Genomic DNA, 25488 nt, shown 5'->3' with positions numbered 1-25488 from the left:
ACAGAGTCCTGACCTCAACCTGATAGAACACCTTTGGGATGAATTAGAGCAGAGATTCCGAGCCAGGGCTTCTCGTCCAAGATCAGCTCACAAATGCGCATTTTTTCCCTTGAATGTTTTTAAATAAAGAAAATCTAAAGAAGCTTTCAGATTGTTTCAGTGAAACAAAACTTAACCTATATAAAAAAAGCTTTGTGAGATGGAGCTTTTCATAAAAAGCCCAGGAAAATAAAGCATGACAGGCAATCAGTTCACTCTGCTCTCTCCCATGCATTTGGAAACATGAAGTAATTATGTGAATTTTTACAGCATGGAGAATTTATTGAGCTAATAATATAGTTTGTCTGTAGTATCCTTGTTCATTTTTGATGAACTGATCTTCATTAAATTTTATAGCAGCTTTCACTTAAGGGATATGCCTTTATGGCAAATCACAGTTCTTTGTTTTTTTTTAGTTACTTTCAAAAAGTACTAATTTGTTTACAGTTGACGACCTTCCGGTTCGGATTAAGTACACACTTTGGGGAAATAATGTATGTAGGAAAGAAGAAAGAAAGGAAAAAAGGCATAAAAGAGATACAGAAGCTTTTCCCTGTCTCAATGATCTAGCGAGTATTACAACTTTTAATTCTGAAAAACCCTCAAGTTAACGCTGAAGTCTTGCATACGAATCAGTGTACTGTCTAAGGGAATGAGAGGAGAGGGGAAGTCTAGACAGCGTCAGCTCTGATAGTGTGGCAGTAAAGAAGGTGTAATCTCGAGAGCAGGCCCCATTTCTGGCTGTGGTTTTGAGTTTGTACGATTGCTTTGATTTACGTGACGCTTTTAGAGGAGTCAAACAGCATGGGCATTCTGAAGTGTACATCAAACACAACCGCCCACCCAGAAACCTCAACTGAATTAAGATCATGAAACATGTTGGAGAAACTGAAGGTCGTGCAAAAACTGAATGTGTTTGTTATTACAAAATGATGATTGAAAAGCTGCTGGCTATTATTATAACATGACCAATTATCTCTGATTTTACCCCAACTACAAAACACAACTGATGAAGCCAATTAGGTTAAAAAAACCTTCTAAAAATGTTCACATCCAATTAGTTGCCATGTGCTTAATTCCTCCACACAAAGCAGTAAGAGGATAAGCTCATATCAAAGAGCCATCTTTCTGCTTTTAATGAAAGCCACAGTGATGATCTTCAGGGGAGACTTTGGTGCGCAACAGTATATTATCCCATCAGCGTAATAGTGAGATGCCTGAGATGAGCGGCAATTGAAAATAATTAAGTGAGGCAGCTCTCACCTTGAGCTCTTCTAGGTCAGGTCTCTCCATACTGACAACAGCAGCCAGGAGCTGGTCTTCCAAGCCGTCCCGCGTCACTGTGAAGTTGACCAGCGTACACTGGGCCTGCAACTCCGGCTGATAGTGCGGGTTAGCCAGCTTAGTGTGGAGGATAAGCTGGAAACTAGGGTTGTACTCGCACTCCTTGTCACCGATTTTTATGTAGCTGGGGGAGAGGGCAAAAAATTTTTTCACTGTTTTATTCACAACAAAGCTTTTCAGGTAATCATTCATAGGAAAGATTTACACAGTGCTTATAACAGTTCAACGTACAATACCAGTCAAAAGTTTGAACACACCCTCTAAACCGTCGCCATAATCTTATCGTCTATACCGCTTTATCCTGTATACAAGGTCGCAGGGGGGGCGTGTAGTGACTTATTTTCTACATTCTAGAACAATATTGGAGACTTCAAAACTATATACAGTGAAACCTCAGATTGAGAGTAACGCGGTTTGAGCAAAATGGAAAATTTAAGTTTCCATTATTTATTATGGGACAATTCGATTTGATTTACGAGTGTTTTGAAATACAAAAGTATGCTTCGAGAATGAATTATGATCGTACTCCAAGGTTCCACTGTATAAAAAACTTTTTTTTCCCCAAACATAATTAAATCACTCATAACAACATCATTGTCTGCTGTTCAGGAATAGCTCTAGCAAGAACAGTATTTTTAAAGTGCATTTGCAAAACCCATCAAGCACCATGATGAACCTGGCTCTCATGGCTAACATCTCAGGAAAGCAATACCAAAACTTGCGTTTGCTGCAGACATTTCACTTAGAGTTACCAGCCTCAAAAATCACCAATTAACATCACTTTAGATTAGAGCCCTTATGACGCTTTACAGAGCATAAGTAGCAGACACATCTCAATTATTGCTTATTGTGGACGTCTTCAGCATTGTGTTACAAGGTAAAAAGAAATAAAAAACAGGAAAAAAAAAAAACCCTGAATGATGTGTGTCCAAACGTTTGACTGGTATTGTAGGTATACTTTTAGTCTGAACAACTAAAGTCATTTCTAAATGTACTTTCTCAATGTTAGCCAGGGTAAAATAATATACAGGACTGATGTCTTATAATAAATATTCTGTACATGTAAAATGCACAGGGAATTTACTAGCAGAGATTTTGCTCCTATATTCAATCTTATAAATGGTTGTTTAAGAGGCGGTTTTTATCTTGAAATGATTCTACTTAAGTTTTCACAACACATACCGTCCTTTCTTTATCGTTTCTCGACCAAGAAGGGGCCCAAGCACTGGATCAACAGTCTCCTCCAGATTTTCAATGAGGACAACCTCACCTGCAGATAAGGCTCTCTCAATCGAGTCTAAATATCTACAAATAGAGAACACATAGCAAAAGAAAATCACATCATTAAAAATGAAGAAAACATACTTCCTTTTAAAGAACAAACAAGTAATTGCATACCCTCTCTGTCCAATCCTAATAACCTGAAGATTATCTCCGTATTTGTTCTTAATCCATTTTATGCCCTGGAGTTGAGGATCCACCATGAGTGGCCAGCGCTCACAGCTGGTTAAGATGGTGGCATTCTCTGTAGACATTCGATCAGCTGGAAGCCCTTCGTTCTGCCAGGCCGCGAGATCTGCATCATCCATCAGCATTGTGAGAGGATCCAGATCTGGTGTGACTGGGATAGGCACCTGAAGGAGAAAAAGAAAAGATACATGAGTCACTGCACCGGGTTTCATTTCTAAGAGTAAACAATGTTATAAAACTAAATTGAATGAACAAACAGTGAGATGTTGTTATAAAGCTAGAGAGATTACAGGAAAGCTGATGTCGTCTAACATTGTATAAGGGCAGAGTAAACAGTCGAAAGTTTAATAGACATGGAAATAAACCCACTGTAAGCTGGCTAAGATAAGGCCTCCAGGTATTGTCCATTAGTTCATGGCGGTAGCGCTTGGTGAAGTAGCCGAGATAAGAAACAAAAGCAGTGATGAGAAGAACATCCCCACAGAGTGTCCTCTCCTGATCTTTGAAGGTAGCCACAGCCTCGGCCCAGCGCACGTTCTCAGACGCCAAACCTCCAACCTGAGGAAAAGGAATGGTTCACTAATATATGAATATGAATCATGTCGTTAAGATCAACTGATAACAGTTCCCACAGATTGTTTTGGAAAGAACGTTTTAACTACTTCCATAATTGGCTCACATTAGGAAAGAGTAATGATTACAGATTTTGCCCATGGTGCTTTGATTGGCAGATCTGTCCGCCCGTCTGCTGTGTTTATTGTGTAATTAAGACCTCAGCTGCCAAAAATTACCTGAATGGATTTTTTTCACATCATCATCAACTTCACAGGAATCCACTGGTTTCCAGAGGAGAGCAACGCAATACAGCCAAAAACCATATACTTGTGTGTGTTTGTGTGTATGGGTACGCGTGTATATGTATGGGGAAGAAGGGGGTGTTCTCACCAGGCGGTTGGCAAGAGAGATTGTGCGTGCTGTGGTCTCGGCCTCGTGTTGGCACTTCAGCTTTTCTGCTGTGGCTTTCTCAAATTTTGCCGTCAGCTTTGCCAAGTTCTCATTAAGGAGCTGTCAGGGGGAGAGGAGGAATAGAGGTTGTTAAAAGAGAGACACAAAAAACAGAAATGAACACTTCTAAACGCTATTCACATAAGACTATAAACAAGGTATTTGTTTATACTCTTTGTAGCCTTGGAAAGTTAACGAAGAGTTAGCTGCTTCAACAATGAATCCTCGCTGCGGTGATAATATCCAGAGGGACAAACACAATTAGCAGCTGAAAACGCAGCTTTATCACTTTGAAATATAAAACTGAAAACGTTCTCTAGGAGTGTTTTCAATGAAGCCTGTACCATTTCTGCAAAGAGATACTAAGCGCACATAACAATGCTTCTGAACATTTTCATGTTGTTGGAAAGAGAAACAGAGACAAAAAAGCCTCAGGTGCAGCTGACTTACATTGATTTTTGCTTTAATGACGGAGAGTTTCTCCTGAGCAGAAGCTAGCTCTGCATTAGCCTTGTTCAGGGCTTGTCTCTTGGGCTCCACTTCACAGTAAACCTCATAAAACTTTACAATGTTAATGACCCAAGAGCAGAGGCCTGCTGCAGCATAAGACTTTGCTGCCACCAGCTCTGGTTTGAACTCTGGGTCCTGCAGGTAGGGCTGGATGGCTTTCAGGCAGTTCTCATGGATGTTCTCCTTGTTGAAGTTGATTAGTGAGTCCAGGAAGGCATCGACTTTAGCCATCATGACTTTAGCTGCTTTCCAACTTCTGTCTTTCGGAACTTTGCCCGCAGGAGCCATTAGGACCATGACGGCAGCAGTCACGTTGGTGACGGCAGCCACAGGAGAGCCGAAGGACTTCAACTCTGTTAGATTGTTCTAAAAGACAGTAAATACAACATTATACAACAATTAGTTCTGACCATGTTCTGAGCAATTCCACTCGTGGTGATAATAGAGCGTCACAGGTTTTCTAACAATTGTTATTTACAATAAATCTCATTTGAAAGCAGGTCTGTATGGTCTGGAAGAGGGGAGACCATCTACCTGACAAAACCCACATTTAAAACCAGACATTCAAACTCAAGTCGCAAATTCGAATTCAAAACACATCGGAAAATGTTATGCCATTTTAAACAATATTTTGTTTAACATGACTTAAAAACCTAACTGGCTTCTAACCCAAATCCCTTTCTAACCCCTGATCAAGGGCACTATTTAGTGTGCGGAACAAGCGATTGTAGCTTATACACTATATCGAGCCCTAGCTTTCCATTTAATGCTATTGGGGATTTAACCCTGAAACCCCGGATGTCAGCTGATATTATAAATCGGAATGAATGTAAATCGCATCGCAGTCGTGCTGTACAACCGTACAACAGTATTTCCTCTCGTGTGGCAATGCTTAATTGCAAACTGAATGCTAATCAAATGTCACCTCATACTAAACAGTATTTTTTTTTAAATCACTCTCACTTTGGTGAATAACTTTACCAGCAATTTTGATGAGAAGGGCTATCTGTAGATCAGTTTCAGTTATAAGAATTGTATCACCAGATGTAGCTCAGATAATAATAATAATAATGCCTCATATAAAGCTCCATAATGCCTCATATATCTGGTTTGCGAGCCTGATGCTGCTTTTTCACCATCTCCTCCCTCAGTTACTTTTGAGCACAATGTGCACATTTTACTGTTATTTGACAGATGATTTGTTTAATCTCTCACTATGTGATAATCAGATTATATTTAATTACATTTAAAAGTTATCTTTTTGCAATCCTTCAAGATTAAATGATATAAACAGGTTTCACAGATTCTAAGCCACTGATAAGAGTCAGCCACTGACTGAGCATTTTTCTCTGAAGCTGCAAAAAGCAACAGTGAGGAAAAATGACATTGCGTTGGTGTTTTGCCAATTAGCAAATGAGCTACATGAGAGAGAAAGAGAGAGAGAGAGAGAGAGAGAGAAAGAGAGAGAGAGAGAGAGAGAGAGAGAGAGAGAGTAAATACTCCAAAACTGAAAAGAGACATTTTTTAAACATTTCTAAGTAGGTGGATTTTCAGGTGGATTTTTTTTAGCTGTTCAGAAAAATCCTGTCAGCATTAGCTTACATTAGCAAAGTAGCAAGAATTTGATGATTATTACAATTTAACAATTATTAAAACCCCTTTCTAGAAATTCTCAGAAGTTATTTTATTTTAATAACTCAGTCTATTTTATCCATCTGTGACTAGCTTTGCAAAAGTATTCATACCCTGTGAACTTTTCCAAATTGTGACACATTATTGGGATTTTATGTCTTGCTACTCTTCCATAAAGGCCAGGTTTGTGGAGGGCACAACTAATAGTTGTCCTGTGGATAGATTCTCCCACCTCAGCTGTGGATTTCTGCAGCTCCTCCAGAGTTCCCATGGGTCTCTTGGCTGCTTCTCTGATTAATGCTCTCCTTGCCCGGCCTGTCAGTTTAGGTGGACGGCCATGTCTTGGTAGCTTTGCAGTTCTGCCGTATTCTTTCCATTTCCGGATGATGGATTGAATAGTGCTCTGTGAGACAGTTAAAGTCTCACAAAGACTTTTTATATTATATTTTTATAACCTAACCTTTTAAACTTTAGCTTTAAACTTCTCCACAGCTTTATCCACGACCTATCTGGTGTGTTCCTTGGACTTCAATGATGCTGTCTGTTTACTAATGTTCTCTAACAAACCTCTGAGGGCTTCACAGAACAGCTGTATTAATAATAAGATTACTGTAAACTACACACTGTACACTATTTACTTTATTTAAGGTGACCTCTGAAGGCAGTGGGTTTCACTGGATTTTATTTAGGGGTATCAGAGTAAAGGCAGCTGAATACAAATGTATGTCTACATACATTTGTAAAAAAAAAAAAAAAAAAAAAAAAAGAAATAATAATAAAAAAATTAAATATATATATATTTTAAAATAATTTTCCTTCCACTTCACAGTTATGGTGTTGGTCTGTCACAATAAAATCCCAATAAAATACATTTACGTTTGTGGTTGTAACATGAGAAAATGTGGAAAAGTTCAAGGAGTATGAATACTTTTTCAAGGCACTCTATATTAACTGAAGAAATACACAAGCATGAGGAAATTATCTCCAGCACTGGAGTATTATCTCCAGTAGTTCCCATATGGAACTTCATGGTCATAATTAAAGACATAAGTATGCTCATAAAGTCACAATCAGATCTGCTCTTATTTTTATATAGAGTCAATTAGACATGAGCATTCGCATATATTAACCAAAGGACATTTCTGTGGTCTGAAATCTGCAAACTATCGCTACTGACTTTTGTACAACTGAATACTGCTGCTCATGCTAAAGAAAATTACATAGTGACACAAGCACCGCTCGTCATGTGGCCCATCATTTCTGTACAATTTGTTTTTTCACCTTGTGGCCACAGTTGGTATTGTAGAAAAGCTAGTATAAAGGTCTGATGGAATAAATAAGAAACAGAAGAAGATTTCGATTTTTAGGCTGTGACTATTTGTACTTATTTAACATTTGATTTGTACATAAATAAAACAAGCATGGGAACAAGCACAAGCAAACTCCATGCACACACATCTAAGGCATGAATAAACACAAAAATTACAATAATTCAGTTGCTGTATAACAAAAAAAACAAAAAAAAATTTTTTTTAGACAAAACCATTATAACATTAATAGGGTTAATGGGATAGTTTGGATTTTTTTATTTCAATCTGTTTCAAAAAGCACAAATTTAACTCTTATAATTCTATAGAAATTAATTAAATTAATTAATTATTAAATTAATACCGAGTAAAAATTTTACTGAATACCCTGTAATTTTGAAGGATAGCAACTAGTTCAGTGGGACTGCAAAAGCTTCATGTGAGTCTCAGATAAATTTTAAAATGCAATTTTGCATATAACCAGGGAATTGTGGATTTCGGCCCTGATTACTTACAGGGTCCTCATGTTCCAGGTAACAATTCAGTGTACAAAGCAGATAAATTTATAACAACCAAGACCTATGGTAATATATTTAAATGCACATCAATTTAAAGTAAGCACTGACTTTACTACCCCTTTAACCTCTCTGTAAGGAGAGTTTTTATTTGATTTTTATTTTTTTTTTTACATTTATGGAAGGAGTCTCCAGTGTCAGAGCTTTGTGTGTCAGTGGGGTCAAACTAGCAAGAATTTGATGATTATAACCAATTAACATAAAATACAACATAAAAATTGCTGTGGTAAAAGAGGAAAACAATCCTTAGGTACATCCTATTATACAGAGAAAAATAATTAACCTGGCAGCACTGCTTTTCATTTTCTGACATTAGGACAATCCAATAATAGCATATACTGTATAGCAGTAACACAGAGAGCCAATTTGTAAGAAGATGTTGTAAGTCTATGTTGTGTGTCTGACCTTGTTGAGTGTGTTGAGGGCTTCCTGGGCTGCTATGAGAGCAGGCTCAGCCTTGGCCAAATCCGTCTCGCAGTCCCTCTGCTTTCTTCCCACAACCTCAGCGATGCTGGCCACTTTCTGCTCCTCTTCATCAGCCACAGCCTTTTCCCGACTCACCTTCTCCGTCTCCACGCCCACCACCTGAATAAGCTTGTCTGCATCCTCATTCTTCTGCTTCAGGTCAACCTCCTGAGCAGCCAGCTTGGCCTTCAGGTCATCCACCTACCAAAGGATGCATGACAAAAAACCAGACACACACACACAAAAAAAGCTTTAGAAAGGTAGTGTCTGTTGTGTAGGGTGTCTTACTTAGGTCTTGGTTGCTAGAACAGTGAGAAAAGAGCTGCTGAGGTTTCTTTTAAGTATTACTGCACACCAGTGATCTGTGGTCCTGCACGCTGACACTCCCTAGGACGTGATACTAATACTAATTGACCAAACCTGCTCTATTATGATTCTTCCATCCAGATTATCCAGTTGTTAATCTTCAATATGAATCTTCAATAATCTTTAACGGGGCATGGGGATGATTCAAAATGCTTGAGGGAGATAAAACTTGCACATCCAGCACATTCAGATCTTTCCTGCATAGACATTTGTAATTTTTAGGCACTTTTCTTTTCCTTGCTGCTTTCGTTATTCATCCTGTCATGCCTTATGCACTTCAATTAGACCTCTTTTTATGATTTATTTTTTCCCTGCACTTGATTAATTTCCTGGTTTGAAATGAACTCGTTTCCAGCTCTGCGTTCAGGGAACGATTGTCAGGTCCAGGTTCTTGTAAGTGAATGCTAAGGTTGCTTTCAATTATTTTTTTTCCTTAAACGCCAGCACATGTTTTACATGTAATCCTATGGGAAGCAGGCACACAGCAAGCTGGATTTGAAAATCGGAAAAATGGAAAAAAAAAAACGCTGCCACTAGCATATTTTGCTCACGGAGGAGAGCTTTCAAAAGTTATAAAAGTTGAACTTTTTAGGAAAAGTGTCAAGTGATGTTGAATGTTATTACCGAATCAGGCCACAAGTTAGATAGAAGCAAGGAGGAAAAAAAAGGTGAAGACAATGTGAAAGTAGTAAAAAGTGTTGGTAAGCAGGTATAATGAAATGTATGAAACGTTAAAAACTAAAATGTTTAATTGACATTACTGCATCAGTGCCTTGCAACTGAGAAAACCACTATTTTGTGTTATTTACAATCATGCAATGTAACAAGTTGCTCATGTAACTCTGATTATTTGCCCCGACAACTACAGCAAAGAGAAAACAATTTCATCATTTCCATAGTTACACCAATGCTTATCATATGTTCACAATACAACAGCCTTTCTTCCTTGGTGAATAAAATTATTTCTGAAACCGATTAAAATTTATATTATTGTCTAAACCGTACACATAAACAAATTTTTATAGTGTTTCTTAAGTGCCAACAGGGCAACAGGGGTTAATTACAACTACTGTAGCAAGTCATCGTATTCAGAATTTTGGTTTTTATTTTTCACTGATTAGGCATAACATTAAAACATTAGCACTGACTAACAATTATTTACCAGCAAACCAGTGAAAGGATCATGGACAACCAGGACTCAACCATGCCCATGGAGACCTAAAGCCAGCCCGTCTGGTCCGATCCCAAATAAAAGCCTAATAAAAAGTCTAATAAAAGCGAACACAGCAAAAATTGCAGAAAAAAAGGCAATGCTTGTTACAATAGAGATGCCCAAGGTCTTCGACTCCCAGATCTTCCCATAAATAAGATTCATAGACAAATAAGCCTAATCTATGAAGGTCCCAACCCGTAACCAACATCATTTAGTAATATTTTATGCTGTGATGTTATGCCTGATCAGTGTAAATTCCCTACAGAAATAACTTGTACTCACTAAACTTTTATTTTTGTGAGGGTTATTGTAACTTGCAATGTAAAACAATGGTGTTCTTTCAAATTATGATATGCTTAGCATTATTGATCTGCTACTGCATGTTTTTGAGCAAGACCAAAAACAATACATACTGTAGTCCTGCTTTTTTTAGAGTGAATGTACTGTAGTGAATACATTTTAAGTTACGAACTTCTAGTAATTTTTTACAGTCAAGTAATAAACAACAAGAATAATAATTTAAATTCAAATGCTAATTGGAATACTGCATATGTTGTAAGCTATATTTGTCATGAGCATCACAACCATTAAGTATGAAGACTAATGAACTTGTCATTATCATCTAATTGCATCTCCAGAGCTTATGAATAACAGATTATTTGTTTTTGTTGTGGAGTTGGATTAAAATTGTATTTATGATTTTATCGGAGAAATGAGTGCGCCTTCATTTTTTAATTGATAATGGGCGAAAACAATACCAGGAACGCCGGCTGCTGTAGGTATAATTGATGTGTATAATAGTCAAAGTCTTTCCTAATTACAACATGCTTGATACGGCCATTTTCCACCGCACACTGTCAGAGAGGGAAAAGTCAATCAGAGAAGAGAATTGCAGTGAAGTAATTAGCTATACAACTGCCATCAGTAACAATCTAAAACAGCATGATGTATGAACTAGACTGCGCAAATTGTTAGATGAGTAAAGTATATACAAAGAAAAAAGTTCCTCTGCAATCTCAACTCTTCTCAAGGTACTGAAAAAAAAAATCAAAAGCAGATTTTTTTTACTTCCAAATGAGCTGATTAGTCAGAAGAAAATGAGGCGTCTGGGACAAACCACCTTCGAGGTAGCGGAATGGCGAAACACACAAAAATCAAGTTGCTATCGTGTGGGTAATTAAACAGGTGAATAGGAGGTAGAGATGATGGAGTACTAATTGCTCGCAAAGCACAGTCAGAAAGCACACTTAAATCCCCACTTCATCCGAGTTTCTCCCTCTTCGCTCTCCAGACTGCATGAAACAGCTATAATGATCCCCACTTCTGCAGAAGAAAAGGTACTCAGAGAGCTACATGCAACTTTGGCACAGAGACTGCACCATGTAGAGGCTGAAGATTCCATCAAAAGCGTATCAGACCAGTATGTCCTCTGCTAAAAAGCTACTTTCAACGACGAGACTGGAAAAGATTAAAGATAACCACGTTTATGCGAAAATGAATCAGCTAACATTATTATAAAGAGTTTTGTCGGAAAAAAAGGGACTTTATTGCTAATAAAGCAGCCTTATCTAGTTTTATAGCAAAGTTGAAACCAAATATTGCTTGTTTTCTCGATGAAAAGGAAGAAAATAACACTAATTTGAAGTAATGTGGTCTCAGCATGTGCCTAAAGCAATGGGCAAATATTACACAATCTAATAATGGACCTAATAAATGGATCTAATAAAAGATAACCTGTCAAAAATCCATATGAAGTCTCCGGCAATGCGAGTGGGGACCAGCTAGTTTGCATCAATATTCGCTAATTACATGTTACAGCGGTCCCACTTCAATAAAGGCGAGCGCTACAACACCAATAAACTTTCTCCCTCATTAACACCCACTTCTTATTTTGATAGCCAGCCAGCTATCACTCCTGACCCAACCCTCTTTTTCTTCCTCTTCTTCATCATCATCAATCCCCATGACACCAATCTAAACAAGCCTATCCGGTGGGCGTCAATCTTTCTCCTTACAATAGAGTGTTTCAAATCAGTTTTCCTACCTTCCTCTCGAGAAGTGTGACTTATGCGTGCAAATGAGATCTCCGATTGCTTCTGCGATGAAAGCGTAGCGAGGTCCAGATATGCTGCCCTGAAGCCATTAGGTGTGATTGAAAAGAGAGTTTTAGCAGCTCTGCACCTCGGGGATTCACACCCACCTGCTTCTAACCTGACACGAAACGGCTCGGAGAAGCCACAGTGCACCTTATAAGAAGCGGTCGGTGAGATTACAGGGCAAAGCATGGCGACGTAAGGAGGATAAGCATATTAGGTGCTAACAATGTTTAAAATTCCAGCAGCCCATAATTAAGCATTATTAACCTTGGGATTATGCAAAATTACATGTTGGTTTGACACAGGCGATGTTCTGTCACTAATGTACTCCACAGACCTTTCTGTCTTTTTTTTGCAGTGTGTGGAGTGCATAGTATTGACACCGACTGACCCGATCTTTTCCTCGAAATCTACAGGGAGGAACTGATGGCTGGAAAGAAAAACGGAGCCATAATAGGCGACCCCAAATAGAACCAATTAAAGCTCATTCCAGTGTGTCTTTTTAAAGAGACATCTATGGGGGCAGTAATCTGAAAATGAAACGGCTTCTGCCGGGAAGAGCCTGCTGATGTTAATTTTCATGATGGCTCATTTAAGTAAAGGCGCACTTACTGCTGCGGAATATCAAAACAGAAAGCAGTGGACCTAAGCTGGGGATGAACTCCACTGAACCGTAATGTCATGCATGTTTCTGCGTAGTGCATTTCCTCAGATTTCTTTACCATGCTATATTTTGGACATCGTACCCATTTTAACACTGGATAATCATTTAGCACGTTCAATGTTTTTTTTGCCTGAGGATGTATTTTAGACAGTCAGGATGAGAGACATACCTGAGCCGAGGTGCTGTTGAGCTTCTGCAGGCCATTTTCCAATCGCTCCATTTTCATGCTGAGGTCCTTCCTCTTGAGGGACAGCAGGTTCCTGTACAGCTTGATTTGCTCCAGGAAGGACTTGGGTGTAGTGTAGTTGTATCGCCTGTCATTGACCAAGTAGTCTTTCGAGATTTTGTTGACGCTGACATGGACGTAAGCCATAAACTTACTCACCGAGTCCTTCACTTGTGGCTAGGCATGTGGGGAAAAAGGGAGAAAATCTCATTTTCATTTGAGTGTAAAACAACACCACCTTGCCAGAGGTGTCAATGCATTCACTTCTGATCATCATTTCATTTCCTCCCAAACATGACACCGAGAATGACTTTACACCACCCGGTGGAGGCTAATTATTTCTTTCATGACTCCAGGCGTCTTGACTTGCAAAAAAAAAATGGACTCTGCATTAAATTACATTAACAGCTCACCCTGAGAGTTGCTTGCACTTGGATACTATCTAGATTCATGTAGTAAAAAAAGGTTTATGTTGTAATTACCATCTATTAAAAGACATTTCTGTGTCAAGGAACACTGTGTCACAAGGGGTTTGTCCCCTGACCCATACTGAGAGTGTTTTTTTTTTTTTTTTTTTTACCTCAATGTGCTCCACCTCCTGTAGAAACCTCATACTGACTGACTCTAGCGCCTCCTGTGGCCACTCATGGAACCAGTCAATAGCAGTGCAATTGACCACAGCCGGGAACTTCCTGCTGCGCACCCTCAGCTTGTTACCAACTGGGGAGAAACACAGCGCCACCTACATATAGAAATATACAAAATCCCAAGACTTGTTAAAGAACAATTCTTTAATACATAATCCTCAATTAAAACCTTTGGGACATGCTGTCACTTTGTTCTGGTAACATCATCACGCCAGCATTTTATTGATTATTGTCCTGTACACAGTACAAGCACTCGCAGGTTTTATGACTTACCTAAGACATTGGTGGCATTAATCATCCTGACTGCAGTGCAAAAAGTCTGAATATTTCAGAACACTAAAGAGATTGAAATGTATAAACAATTCTGCAACCTTAAGGCGAAACTGTGACTCAGCTCTCATTATATACTGTATAATTATACAATATTGAGAACAGATGTCAGTCCATCATTGAATATTTTGAATTTGTTTAAGTCATGGAAATGGACTGAGCCACCAGATTGTTAGGTTTAACATTGAGGAAAGATTTGCTTGATGGGTCCGCCCCGCCTCGATACACACAGACACACTTGCCAGCCGGCAGAGACACCAAATGCTAAAACCTTCAGCACTGCTCGACTGGTCCGACCATCTCTCAGGGATCGAGGAAGACATAAATCTAGACTGTTTGTTCGTACAGCCGAGTCATGGGCAATCTTCAAATAATGACTAAAGACCTAACTGTTTCTTAGATATTTGGTCTAATCCCCCCTCCCACACACACACACACACACACACACAAAAACCCTTCCCGACAGTGTTTGACTGATGGTACTTACTGTACTTAGTAACCTAGTAACCAGAGTAAGGATCTATCCAATGACAAACACTTATGTAAATCACTCTGGATAAGAGCGTCTGCCGAATGCCTTAATGTCTTTGTAAAGACAGACAGTACACATGATGGCAGTGTCTTCATCACATATGTTACATCAAATGAAGTCATTAACATGTCCAAGGGAGGGGACAAACACTGAAAAAGTTGCATGCTAAAGATATCCATCCTGATCCCGACCATCGCAAGGAACGAGGAGGAAGACGGTGGAGGTTGTCAGAAAAACCTAACAGCAATCATGGTAGAAAGTTGATGTTTCCATGAGTCACTCATTCACATACACACACACACCTTCAGCTGGCGACGGACGCGGTCGATAAAGAATTTCCAGCAGTTCTCCCTGGTGTCAAGGAGGCCCAGGCCACGCACCTCATTCCTCACACTGCTAATGATGTTCTCCACCTCGTCATCAGGGAACAGGTCCGGGATCTCACCTGTGAGCAAGAGAAACAAATATATACACGGTGAAATGCTAAGGGTGATGACAGCTAAGTGACTCAGGGGCTTGAAATTACTATTCTGTCAAGAGTTGTAAATATTAGGATTAAATATTTCCAGGTAGCATAAGGGAGCACAGCTTACTGTTGTTTAGTATTTCCTCTCTGAGCCAATAACAAAAAAGTTCAGCTCTGAAATTACTTGCAATAATGTTACTTTAAACTAACATCGCATTAATAGATCATTAGTGGAATGAATTTTTTAACCTGTGGTATATATATGTATAAATACTGTAGTAGATGGCAGAGAAATAAAGCCGACTTCAAAGCCGGCCGGGAGTTAGTACGTTTCAGTGCTTACCTGATGCCAAAAGATCATTGACTAACACAAGGAACTTCTCATCTGCAACCTGGGCATCTGTCATGAGTAACACCGTGCCAACATTCTTCACCCCGGCTTTGATGTACAGTGTTGCCAAATCGCTCTAAACACACACACACTCCCGTCAGATCGCCATTTTGCCACTCTGCATAATATCACAGACTCATCAAAAGGGTCTATGTTAATGTTCAAACATTATAAGTGAGAGGTTTTACAGGGACCAGCTTTATTCACATACAGGATTGATATACTTTCCAAGAAAGTAAACAAAAGTATGATATCTCGTCTCCACCAGTGTGTCGCTTAGAAAATAAATAGGGTGCTCGGGAAGCCGTGTTGTACGTGTTTGTGCTGCACCTTGAGATCGGTGATGCCGTATCCTTTCTTCAGAGTAATCTGAAAGACCTCGAGGGAGCTGATGAAGGCTGCCAGTCTTGTCAGGCTCTGCTTGCCGCTCCCGCCCACCCCGACCAGCAAGGCATTTCCCCTGGGAGACTCCAGGATGCGGTTGATGCGACAGCTGAAGCAGATGAGAAGGGTGGAAATGCAAGAGGAAGGGAATTAGAGTTGTTATTGCGGAACTCGTCGCTGTCAGTTCGTTATCAGCTTTATTATCATCATCGCTGTCATGATTTTCCTCCTCATCCGCCGCACCAGCACCACCACCACCATCATAATCAGGGCCAGCACATCCCTCGCACTATTTCTCATATGCAGCAGGTATAGTTATACAGTACATATGAAGCTAAATCCTCATCTTTTTTTACTTACATATGACACATGGCATCCTCGAAGAGAACGAGATTGAGTGCAGCATTGACCTCGTTGTAGCCATCGAGGGCCTCCAGAAGAGTTTTGTTCAGGCTTTCCCATGACTGCACAGGCATGTATTTTGGCTCACCAATGCCCAAGGCAAAATGGCAGTACATATTCATCACCCTGGCCTCTGCCAGAGCCTCCTCCATGTCCTGGAGGGAACACAAACTCACTTTAGCATCTTATCAAATATTAAACAGTAAATACCAACTTAGGAATTATGCTGTCTTAGGAGAGGACAATAGTCCATATCTACAGTATGTAAATAATATTCACCTAAAATAGACCATTGTTTCGGTTTAATTGGTGCTATTAACCCAGTCCATAATGACTTTTTTCACAAAGCTACGATGGAGCTGGACAGCTTCCTTTCTTGGCTGACATGATAGAGTGACACAGCAGGACTAGGCGGATTTGACTGGGGAGAGTTGAGAATGTGTGTGTGTGTGTGTGTGTTTGTGTCATGAAGTTGACAGAATGCTGCTTTACAGAAGAATAGCAGGATAGGCTTGTCAGTTTTCTTCCTCTTTCTACTAGAATACCCACTCTGTGATAAACCAAGGGAGTCAGTGGGCAGCAGAAAGAACAGCCATTACATCATTTCGTTTTTATTCTCCGTATTTCCCTCTAATTTGCTGGACTGATGGCAGTGCAGGCTGACAGGCTTTAGCTCTGATTAACTTTGTCTGTCTCAGGCAGTACTGACTGACCGAACCAGACCAGCCTCGCTGAACCGGACATACATGCCCTAATGACCACAACCCGCTTTGTCAAACTGAAGCCGAAGCCTCTCACCTCATAAAACTTTCCCACCACTTCAGCCTGCAGCTTATCAAAAGTGGCAAAGTCCTTGTCTTCCACCATCTTGTCCCGATAAACTCGGTTAGACTCATGGAGGTAAATCTTCACCAGGTCCTGAGGTGTCTTGATGCACTCACTTTTACAGAAGAGAATACCCTGAAATGGAGAAGATATATAGATATATATTATCACCTCGTACAACCCGCAGGACAGGTTTTTTAATTGGCATTTGTGCGTTAGATGCTGCAGCCTAAAAGTACAAAAGGAATAATGAAGCGTTCATAACGACAAGCTGCGCCGTCGTGAAGGACGGTCATTCTGTATTCAGGCCAAATGCAGAGAGAACGGAAATCATCATGCTTACCAAGGTCTGACAGGTTGAACAGAGAGAGGGATAAACCATTTACTGCGTGTCAAAACAAGTTCATAGAAGAATTGACTTCCACAGAAGATTAAATCTGATACTGGAATGTATTATAGCAGGCAAATTATTAAATGCCATGGCACACAATGTCTTAATTACCTGAGGAAATTGACTGTTTCCACTCTCTTAGAAATAAAATGAATAGAATAGAAACAGAAAAGTATTTGATATGAAATGGGCATTTTCTGATAACAATGAATCCTAGTAGATAAGCAATAACACAAACAAAAACACCACCACCATGAAAAACATCATACAGTACAACACCAAAAACATAACCACTAATAACACCACAAACACTGACAACATCAATAACAATAACCAATAAGTGAAATGCTTATACGACCGCCAGTGACCTTAAAAAGAGAATTAAAACATATAATAAGAAATAAACAGGAATAAAAGAAATAAAAGAAATACGATAGAAAATAGAAAATTAAATTTAACTAGGATAAAAATAGAAATTAAAATAGAAATATACTGTACATAAAAATAAAAATAGAAATATACTGCACATAGAATTTTTTTTTTTTTATTGAAATTTGGTGAAGAAAGATGGTGTGCAAATGTGCATAAAAAGTGACTTATTAAGGTGCGTTATTAAAGTGTCTTTGTGCAATGGTCCAGAATGTAAACATAAACATGTACTGTAAGTGTAGATGTGCGTGTAGATGTGTGTAAATGTGTCCATATAAACATGTAAGTGTAGATCAACAACACAAACTACTGACAACACCAATAACCTCACCACCATAACACCATCCACAACAATACCAAAAAGACCAACAACACCAAAAACTTTACCTACAATACCACCAATCACAACAACACCAAAAATAACAACATCAACAACACTAAAATGTTTGACCCCAAAAACAGCAACACCACCCAAAAACTTTACCTCCAATAACACCAATTTCAACAAGACCAAAAACACCAATACTTTTAACCGCCAAAACACCAACAACACCAAAAACTTTACCAACACCAACACACCAACCAAAACACCAACACCGTCACACCAATACCATTAACGCCAATATGGACAACAATGGCAAAAACATTATGCGACTATCAAAGACTGGTAATCTATAAATTTAATGATTGAGGATTTTTGTAAAAAAAAAAAAAAAAAAACGTCAAGAGATACACTTTAACTCAAGGAACGTTCCTATAATGGGTTTAACAAGCTAGTTTGCATTGCAGACCTTTTCTCTGAAAACACCTCCGTCAGCACCCTGAACCTGCTGGCCTTAAATATTTCAACAAGGCACTGATTACTCAGAAGGAACATAAACAGCTGCACATAAGCCAACTTTCTACTTACCCTCAACCTTCAGACCTTCTGGATTCTGACTCTTCGATCATTAAGACAGCTTCCTGTTGTTTCCACAACTCGCACTAAGCCCCATTAACTCCTAATTGATTGTTATTAAATGATGCTTACTTTCACCACAAGCTGTTGAATGTAAATAAACATTATGCATTGTAATGATATGCCAGTCTTTAAATCAACTTATCAACCATGAGCGTTCTGTTTGAACTGATCTTTCTGTCTCTTAATTGCTTGATTAAGAGACAATGTGTAGAATCCACTGTGGTCAGGTATGCAGATGGGATTTCGCATTTACAGCATTGTGCATTGCGGCCACGTTTCTCCCTCTGCTATATTTCCTGCACACGGCTGCCTGGCGTTGGTCTTGGAAGCAATCGAATTAACTCTGGTGTAAATGATAACGTGACAATTGTCCTCAATGTCCGGGTGAGCAAATGATGTAAAGTGAACATAGAGGATGGGGCGTTGGGAAGAACTCTGGACGGAGGCAGACTGTTAATAACACTACAACTCTGCAGGACACACAGCGGCACCATCTGTGCAAATACAGTTCAAATTGACCAGGAGTTTATTGGTCCTTACTAAACGCCATAAATACCCAGTTCGCTAGCCTCTGAATGGTATTGTGGAAAAGAAGATCCTTTAATATTTAAAAAATTCTTAATGCAAACTTAAAGCAATGCCCTGTCTATCAAACAACACTTTTTTTTTTTTTAAAGGCGGCATAACAATGTTTCGTGAGGTGCCCTCGTTTGATAAACAAATAAATCAAACTGATTGCCCGTTCAATCTGGATGAGCTCTGCAGTCCCCGGCGTTCCCTTGGCAAGCACGCGTTTGGAGAAGTCAGTTAAGATGACATGCACGCACACAGACACACAGCAAACTGCCTAGAGCTCTGCCTCTCTGTTATGGCAGACCCTACAGAAAACATGAGGCTGTCAGGACGCAGCAGAGCCGACACAATGCTTGCTGATGGATTTTGCTCTCAATGGAGCCTTGTTATCTGAGCGTTCACATTCACAGGCTATAAATTAATTACTTTAGCTCTGTCAGAGAAGTCCAGAAACACACCGAACCTTATAGCAATACTTAAATTAAGATATTTTTTTACAGTGTTAAAAGCAAACGTATCCTGCAACAGAGGAAAACACTCCTGTATTTCTTTCTTGCCTTATCATTCTTATTATCATCTCAAATTGTTAACAATTAACATGTTAATGTTTTAATATTCTATGATGATAATCTCTAAATAACAACTGTAAATATATTAACAGTGAACGTGTTAATGTGTGCACATTCAGTGTGTTAAGGAGAATATATTAATAAGGTGTTAAGAATAAATATTTTAATAGTGCATTAATATGGTAATGGTAAATGTGTTAATAGTGAATTGGTAATGTTATTAATATGTTAATGGTGAATATGTAAAGTGTGTTAATATGTTAACAGTAAAAGTGTTCATATGTCAATAGCAACTATATCAATAATGGCTTAATATATTACAAATAAATAAGTTAATAATGGCTTAATATATTAATGGTAAATATGTTAATAATGGCTTAATATGTTAATATGTCATTTTTGCATATATATTATTCTGTCAATATTATTTTTTTAATTGTGAAAATGTAATACTGTGTTATCATGTCAAGAGTTTGTTCAAAATATGCCAATATTTTCTTAATAAATATTTTAATAATGTGTTAATATGTTAATAGCAACTGTTTATAATATTTTAATGTATTAAAAGTAAATATGTTAATAAGTTAAAATCTTTAAGTTAAAGTAAATAAGTTATTAGTAGGTTATTATAGTTATAAATAAATGGGTTAAAAGTGCAGTGATATAAAATATTTTCTATTAACACACTGTTTGTTATAAGTCTTAATATGTTAAGTGCAAATTCATTGATATTATGTTAATATTGTCATAGCAAATATTTTAAAAGTGTGTTAACTGTGATAGTGACAGGTAATAGTGTATTAATGTGTAAAGAGTAAAAACCTTAATAGTTTATTTATATGTTAACAGTGAATATTTTAATAGCAATTCTGTGTGTTGAAAATTAATATATAGTGCATTCATATGCTAACAGTGATTTTGTAAATAGTGGGTTTATATGCTAACAGTGACTATGTTAATATTACAGTGAATTTGTTGATCTTGGGTAAATATGTTAACAGTGAATAAATTAACTGTGTTTATATCCTTTATATCCTGATAGTGTTCATTTTTAAATTTAATAATAAATAACACAAATATATAATTTATTTAAAATAAATGATAAAAATTGTTAAGTTAAAGCTTTTGCATGTGCAGAGAAATTGTCAAAAAATGGATATTACTTAGAGTTTATTCTGACAGAATGCTCGCCTGAACCGGTGGCTGAATTAGTAAAGCAAAAACTAAGGTCGGCTCTTCAAATGCTCTCTCAACTGTGTCTCATCTGTGCCTGTCTCTCATTTCGCTTCATTATTCTGACTGCACCAAAAACAATGCACAGGGGTTTAGAGGCCAGCCTCTTCCTTTTTTTCTTTCATCTTCTCCATGCTGAGGATGAGTCCCAATAAATCTCTCTCTTTTTTTTTGTTTTCTTTTTAATACCTGACATCAGTGCAAGCTTGTTGAAAGTGGCACAGTGGCACGTTGAGGAGAAAAAAGGCACACTTAAAAGGAAGGGACACTTAATTCTTTGCACATAAAGCTGTAGTTAATAGCATGGAGTTTCCAGTAGGCTATGCTTATCCAACTTTGTTAAAAGTACAAATGTATTTTTGAAGTTCAATAAAACTGAATACAAAAGAAACCGTAACCAAGGGTTGACCCAAGAAACTGCTGTAAGAAACGTCAAACGTATTTTCATTGTAGAACAAAAGTGCCAATTTTCTCTGGCTTTTGTCTTTAATGAAACAATTTCCATTGGATTATGAATGAAAAAAAAAAACAGGAAGAATTAATTATTCATTTAAGACTCTTTAAGTCAGTAAGAAGCAACAGAGATATTTGCCAAGGGATTGCCCTCAGCCAAATTTTCATTTGAGTTGGTTCATTTAAATACATTAAAATCGTAATACCTATGAGATGTGATCTATTCCCCTTTTCTTTAACTCCGCTCTTCGATTAAGTCTGCCTTTAAATCAATAGCAATTTAAAAGAGAAATTACTTCTCAAAGATGAAAGGCTCATAAAAGCAACGCCATCCATCTACTCCTGGGCATAATCAGGGCCTAATGAACTTTAAATACATCTCAGACACTCTGGAGTAACCTTTAGGGCTGGGCAAGGGCATCTGTGAGGTGAAGTCGGGTAACAATGAATAATTCAAGCTTTGTAGAAAAAAAACATATATATTTATATACCTGGAATATGTTGGAGAGGTCACGCAGGTTAAAGATGTAGTGGAATTTGATGGCGGTGGGCAGGAAGGTGGCACTCACACGCTGATGAAATGCCAGAGCCAGCTGCACAAGCTGGGCACAGCTTTTTTGAAGCACACCGCTGAATCCTTCGCCACTCAGGTGCTGGCTCAGTATGCTGCAGTAGATGGTGTTGAGCGCGTCTGCTCCAGGGAACGAGAGCGCGAACACAGAGAAGTGGCGCTGAGAAAGAACAAATCAAGCATTTCTGTTAAGCAGATGCAAACGAACTTTCTTAACTGTCATAAGTTAAGGTGCAAACAATTGCATTGATTATATAAAAGAAAAAAAAATATATATATATAAATACACACACACACACACACACTACTCACAATAAGTTAGGGATATATTGTCATAAGTGCTTTTCCTATCTGCTCTGAATTTGAATAAAATAAGTAAGTTTCCTTCGATATTACTAATAGTGTATAAAAAGAAACACCATGTTTATTAGTTTAATATTTATTACCCCAAAAATTTAGACAATAGGAGGGATAGCCCCAAATAACAAAAATTGACAATGTCAGTAGCGGGTGTTTCCACCATTTGCTGCAATGACAGCTTGACAGCGACGTCTCATGCTCCTTACTAGCCTCATGATGTTGTTCTAAGGCAATTGCGTTCCTACACGCTCTTCTGCCAGGTCACGTGGGGGTGGGGTACGATCATCCAGTCTCTGCTTCAACTGGTCCCAGACATGCTCTAAGGGGCTCAGGTCAGGAGACATTGATGGCCATACCATATGAGGCACTACAATATCCTAAAGTCAAGCAGTGACAATTCTGCCATGGTGGAGCATTATCATCCATGAACAGAAAGTTGGAGGTGGGATCGCGGAATTTGGGGATAAGGATGGGTTTTATGATGTCTCTGAGGTAAGAATGTGCAGTGACTGAGTCATGTACAATAACCAAGTTCACGAGCAACATCTGACTGCCTGCCACCGACCCGAAGGCGCGCCATGGCCAGGTGGCGCTGCTCGCCCGTTAAGTGACGTCGTGTGTTCATGACTGTTTGAATGATGAACTTGGAATGACTTACTGACAATACCAGCTTTTTAAACCCACAGAATGTTAAAATTGATGCCATATTGAAAAAGGCTGTCTATTGGGTTTGGCCACAATATAAGGCACACCTGTACACAATGAGACCATTACATGGAAAACACAAAATGAGGTGTGAAGTGAAACAAACACTGTATGTATGACATCCACTAAGTCTCTTACAATATCCCTAACTTATTGTGATTATATATTAACTTTTCCCTTATCATATATATATTTAAATGCATTTAATATACTGTATGTTTGCACTGGTAACTCTAAATGAATGGTAAGTTTTGGTCTTGCTTTCCTGAGATAATCTATGTATGTATGTATAGTACATATACTGTATATATATATAAATATATATATATATAAATATATATATATATTACATATAAGATCAAAGAAGAATTTACAATATAGAAATTGCCTACTTAGGAAAAATAATCTATTATAGTAAATGAACTAGTAAAATACTGGCTTTTTTTTTTTTATTCTCATGTAAGCCGCAATCATCAAAAAAAGGCTTAAAATAGTTCACTTTGCTTGTTATAAAATATAAAACAAAAAGTCAAGCATTCATTGTACATTATTGGCCAAAATTGACTGTTTGTCTGAAAAAGTGTGAGAAAGTAGATTACAGCGCAGATATTAAATTAAGTTCGCCGCCGCGGTGAATTGTAAAACATGCATGCTGAAAGCAGTTTCTACTGAACAGATTCATATATTGGATTTGGACTTCAAAACACTGGCATAAATTTTTTACTATTTTCTCTCAGTTTAGTGGGATTTATTGTCCTCGTGGCTAGCACACCCCGACAGAAAGCCTAATTTATCAGTGTTTGGCAAAAAGCAAACATCGCAGTATGTTGGAGAGTAGGGGTGTTTGAAGAATGGGTGTGTTGGAGCGTTAAAAGTTTCTGTAATTGTATCTGTACCTCTTGAAACAGATCCTAAAATTCACATTTATACTTAGTTTGAAATCATAAGCAAGTGTGATCTATGCCATCTTTTTCTGAATTAAATGTATCCACTAGGACAGCCAAAAGTAAGAGGATTACTTACTGACATATTATAAAGAATATTACGCTGCTTATATTTCCTAATTACAGCTGATTATAGCGAGTGTTGACGTGATCTACTGTATATCTATAAACGTAAGGCTCTTTTTATAATCCCAGGCATACAGGTAATATTTTTGTTCACATCTTCTTGCAATATTATTATTATTATTATTATTATTATTATTATTATTATTATTATTTCTTTTCTGGTACTTATTCCTAACTAGTTAATCTAACACATATATAGCATAGATGAGTATTGTACACATACTATTTATGAACATAATTATGCTTCAATTAGCATCAGATAAAATATCAATCAAAAATCAACTGATTCTTTATTACAATACCTTATTTAACCAGTTCAAATGTCAAATTAATGTGAGCCATGGTGCCATTTTATTGGCTACCTGCTGCGATGTTGAGACACCAGTCAGAAACACCACTTTTCTCCCTATTTCTGATTAAAACCAGCTAGCTACAGTCAGGCCTTGGAGGCATGGCAGCCTGTTATAGTACCGAAATAGAGGAGGTGAAAAAGCCGGGTGATAAGTTAAAGTAAACTGTCACTTTCCATCTACTTCCAACAACTTATTTCAGCAATTTTCATTTAAACCTACTACTCTCTGGTATTCACTCACAATGCCTAAACGTGTCTGGCTTATCAATAATAATCATGCATATCACGCATATCACGTTCATCTAATTTTCCTCACCTCCCCCTGAAATCACTTTGTGTAATAGCTGTTTTCATGAACGTGCTCTTATTTTGACTTTTGTGTGGACAATAACATTTTCCATGTGACAACTTTTTTCCAAGTCTTCATGGACAACTCTGGTTTTAACTCCATTTGTGGCAAGCTTTTTAAAATACGGAATGAAACAAAAATTGCTTTTATTTGTATTCGTACTTCTAACATTAAGATCACATTACCTGTTCAGTCTGAATAATGTATTTGTATTCAGACAATATATGTACGATACTGTGCAAAAGTCTTAGGCACATGCAAATAAAATCTGTAAAGCAATGATGCCTTAAGTTAAAAAACATATACCTGTATAATTAATCCTGACATGATGACATGTTGAGGACTCTTTAGTGTCGGGTACAATTTGTGCAGTTTTATAAGAAAATTAGCTACTGCTTCTTTATTGCATACAAAGCAGCAGCTTCCATTTTCTTTTTCTTTTTTTCTTAAAAGTAGTCGCTTATGTAATATGCTGTTTTTCTTTTTTTGGCATACAAATATTTTTCTGTAACTTTTAATTTTATGATGGAATGCTGATGTTTGAAAATCAGATATGTTTTTATACTGACTCAATAATAAAGTC

General features: G+C 37.9%; 1 protein-coding gene across 2 annotated transcripts in view; it reads right to left on the bottom strand.

Annotated features, from left to right (window-relative positions):
- Nucleotides 1-25488, bottom strand: part of dnah9 (dynein, axonemal, heavy chain 9) — a 103315-nt gene that overhangs the window by 32185 nt on the left and 45642 nt on the right. For both annotated transcript variants that reach the window (XM_053511471.1, XM_053511472.1), the window contains exons 41-55: nt 21990-22229; nt 16863-17024; nt 16023-16219; nt 15609-15771; nt 15231-15354; nt 14724-14866; nt 13493-13654; nt 12856-13089; nt 8288-8548; nt 4309-4734; nt 3799-3918; nt 3223-3411; nt 2782-3017; nt 2566-2688; nt 1303-1507 (exon numbers count right to left, since the gene is read on the bottom strand). In XM_053511471.1, coding sequence (XP_053367446.1) covers nt 1303-1507; nt 2566-2688; nt 2782-3017; nt 3223-3411; nt 3799-3918; nt 4309-4734; nt 8288-8548; nt 12856-13089; nt 13493-13654; nt 14724-14866; nt 15231-15354; nt 15609-15771; nt 16023-16219; nt 16863-17024; nt 21990-22229 — 2985 coding nt within the window. The remainder of the gene's footprint in view (nt 1-1302; nt 1508-2565; nt 2689-2781; nt 3018-3222; nt 3412-3798; nt 3919-4308; nt 4735-8287; nt 8549-12855; nt 13090-13492; nt 13655-14723; nt 14867-15230; nt 15355-15608; nt 15772-16022; nt 16220-16862; nt 17025-21989; nt 22230-25488) is intronic.

The sequence above is a fragment of the Clarias gariepinus genome, chromosome 14, assembly GCF_024256425.1.
Source record: "Clarias gariepinus isolate MV-2021 ecotype Netherlands chromosome 14, CGAR_prim_01v2, whole genome shotgun sequence".
NCBI classification, from domain to species: Eukaryota; Metazoa; Chordata; class Actinopteri; order Siluriformes; family Clariidae; genus Clarias; species Clarias gariepinus.
Note: the sequence above shows the minus strand (reverse complement) of the source record. Positions and strands in the feature narration are given on the sequence as shown.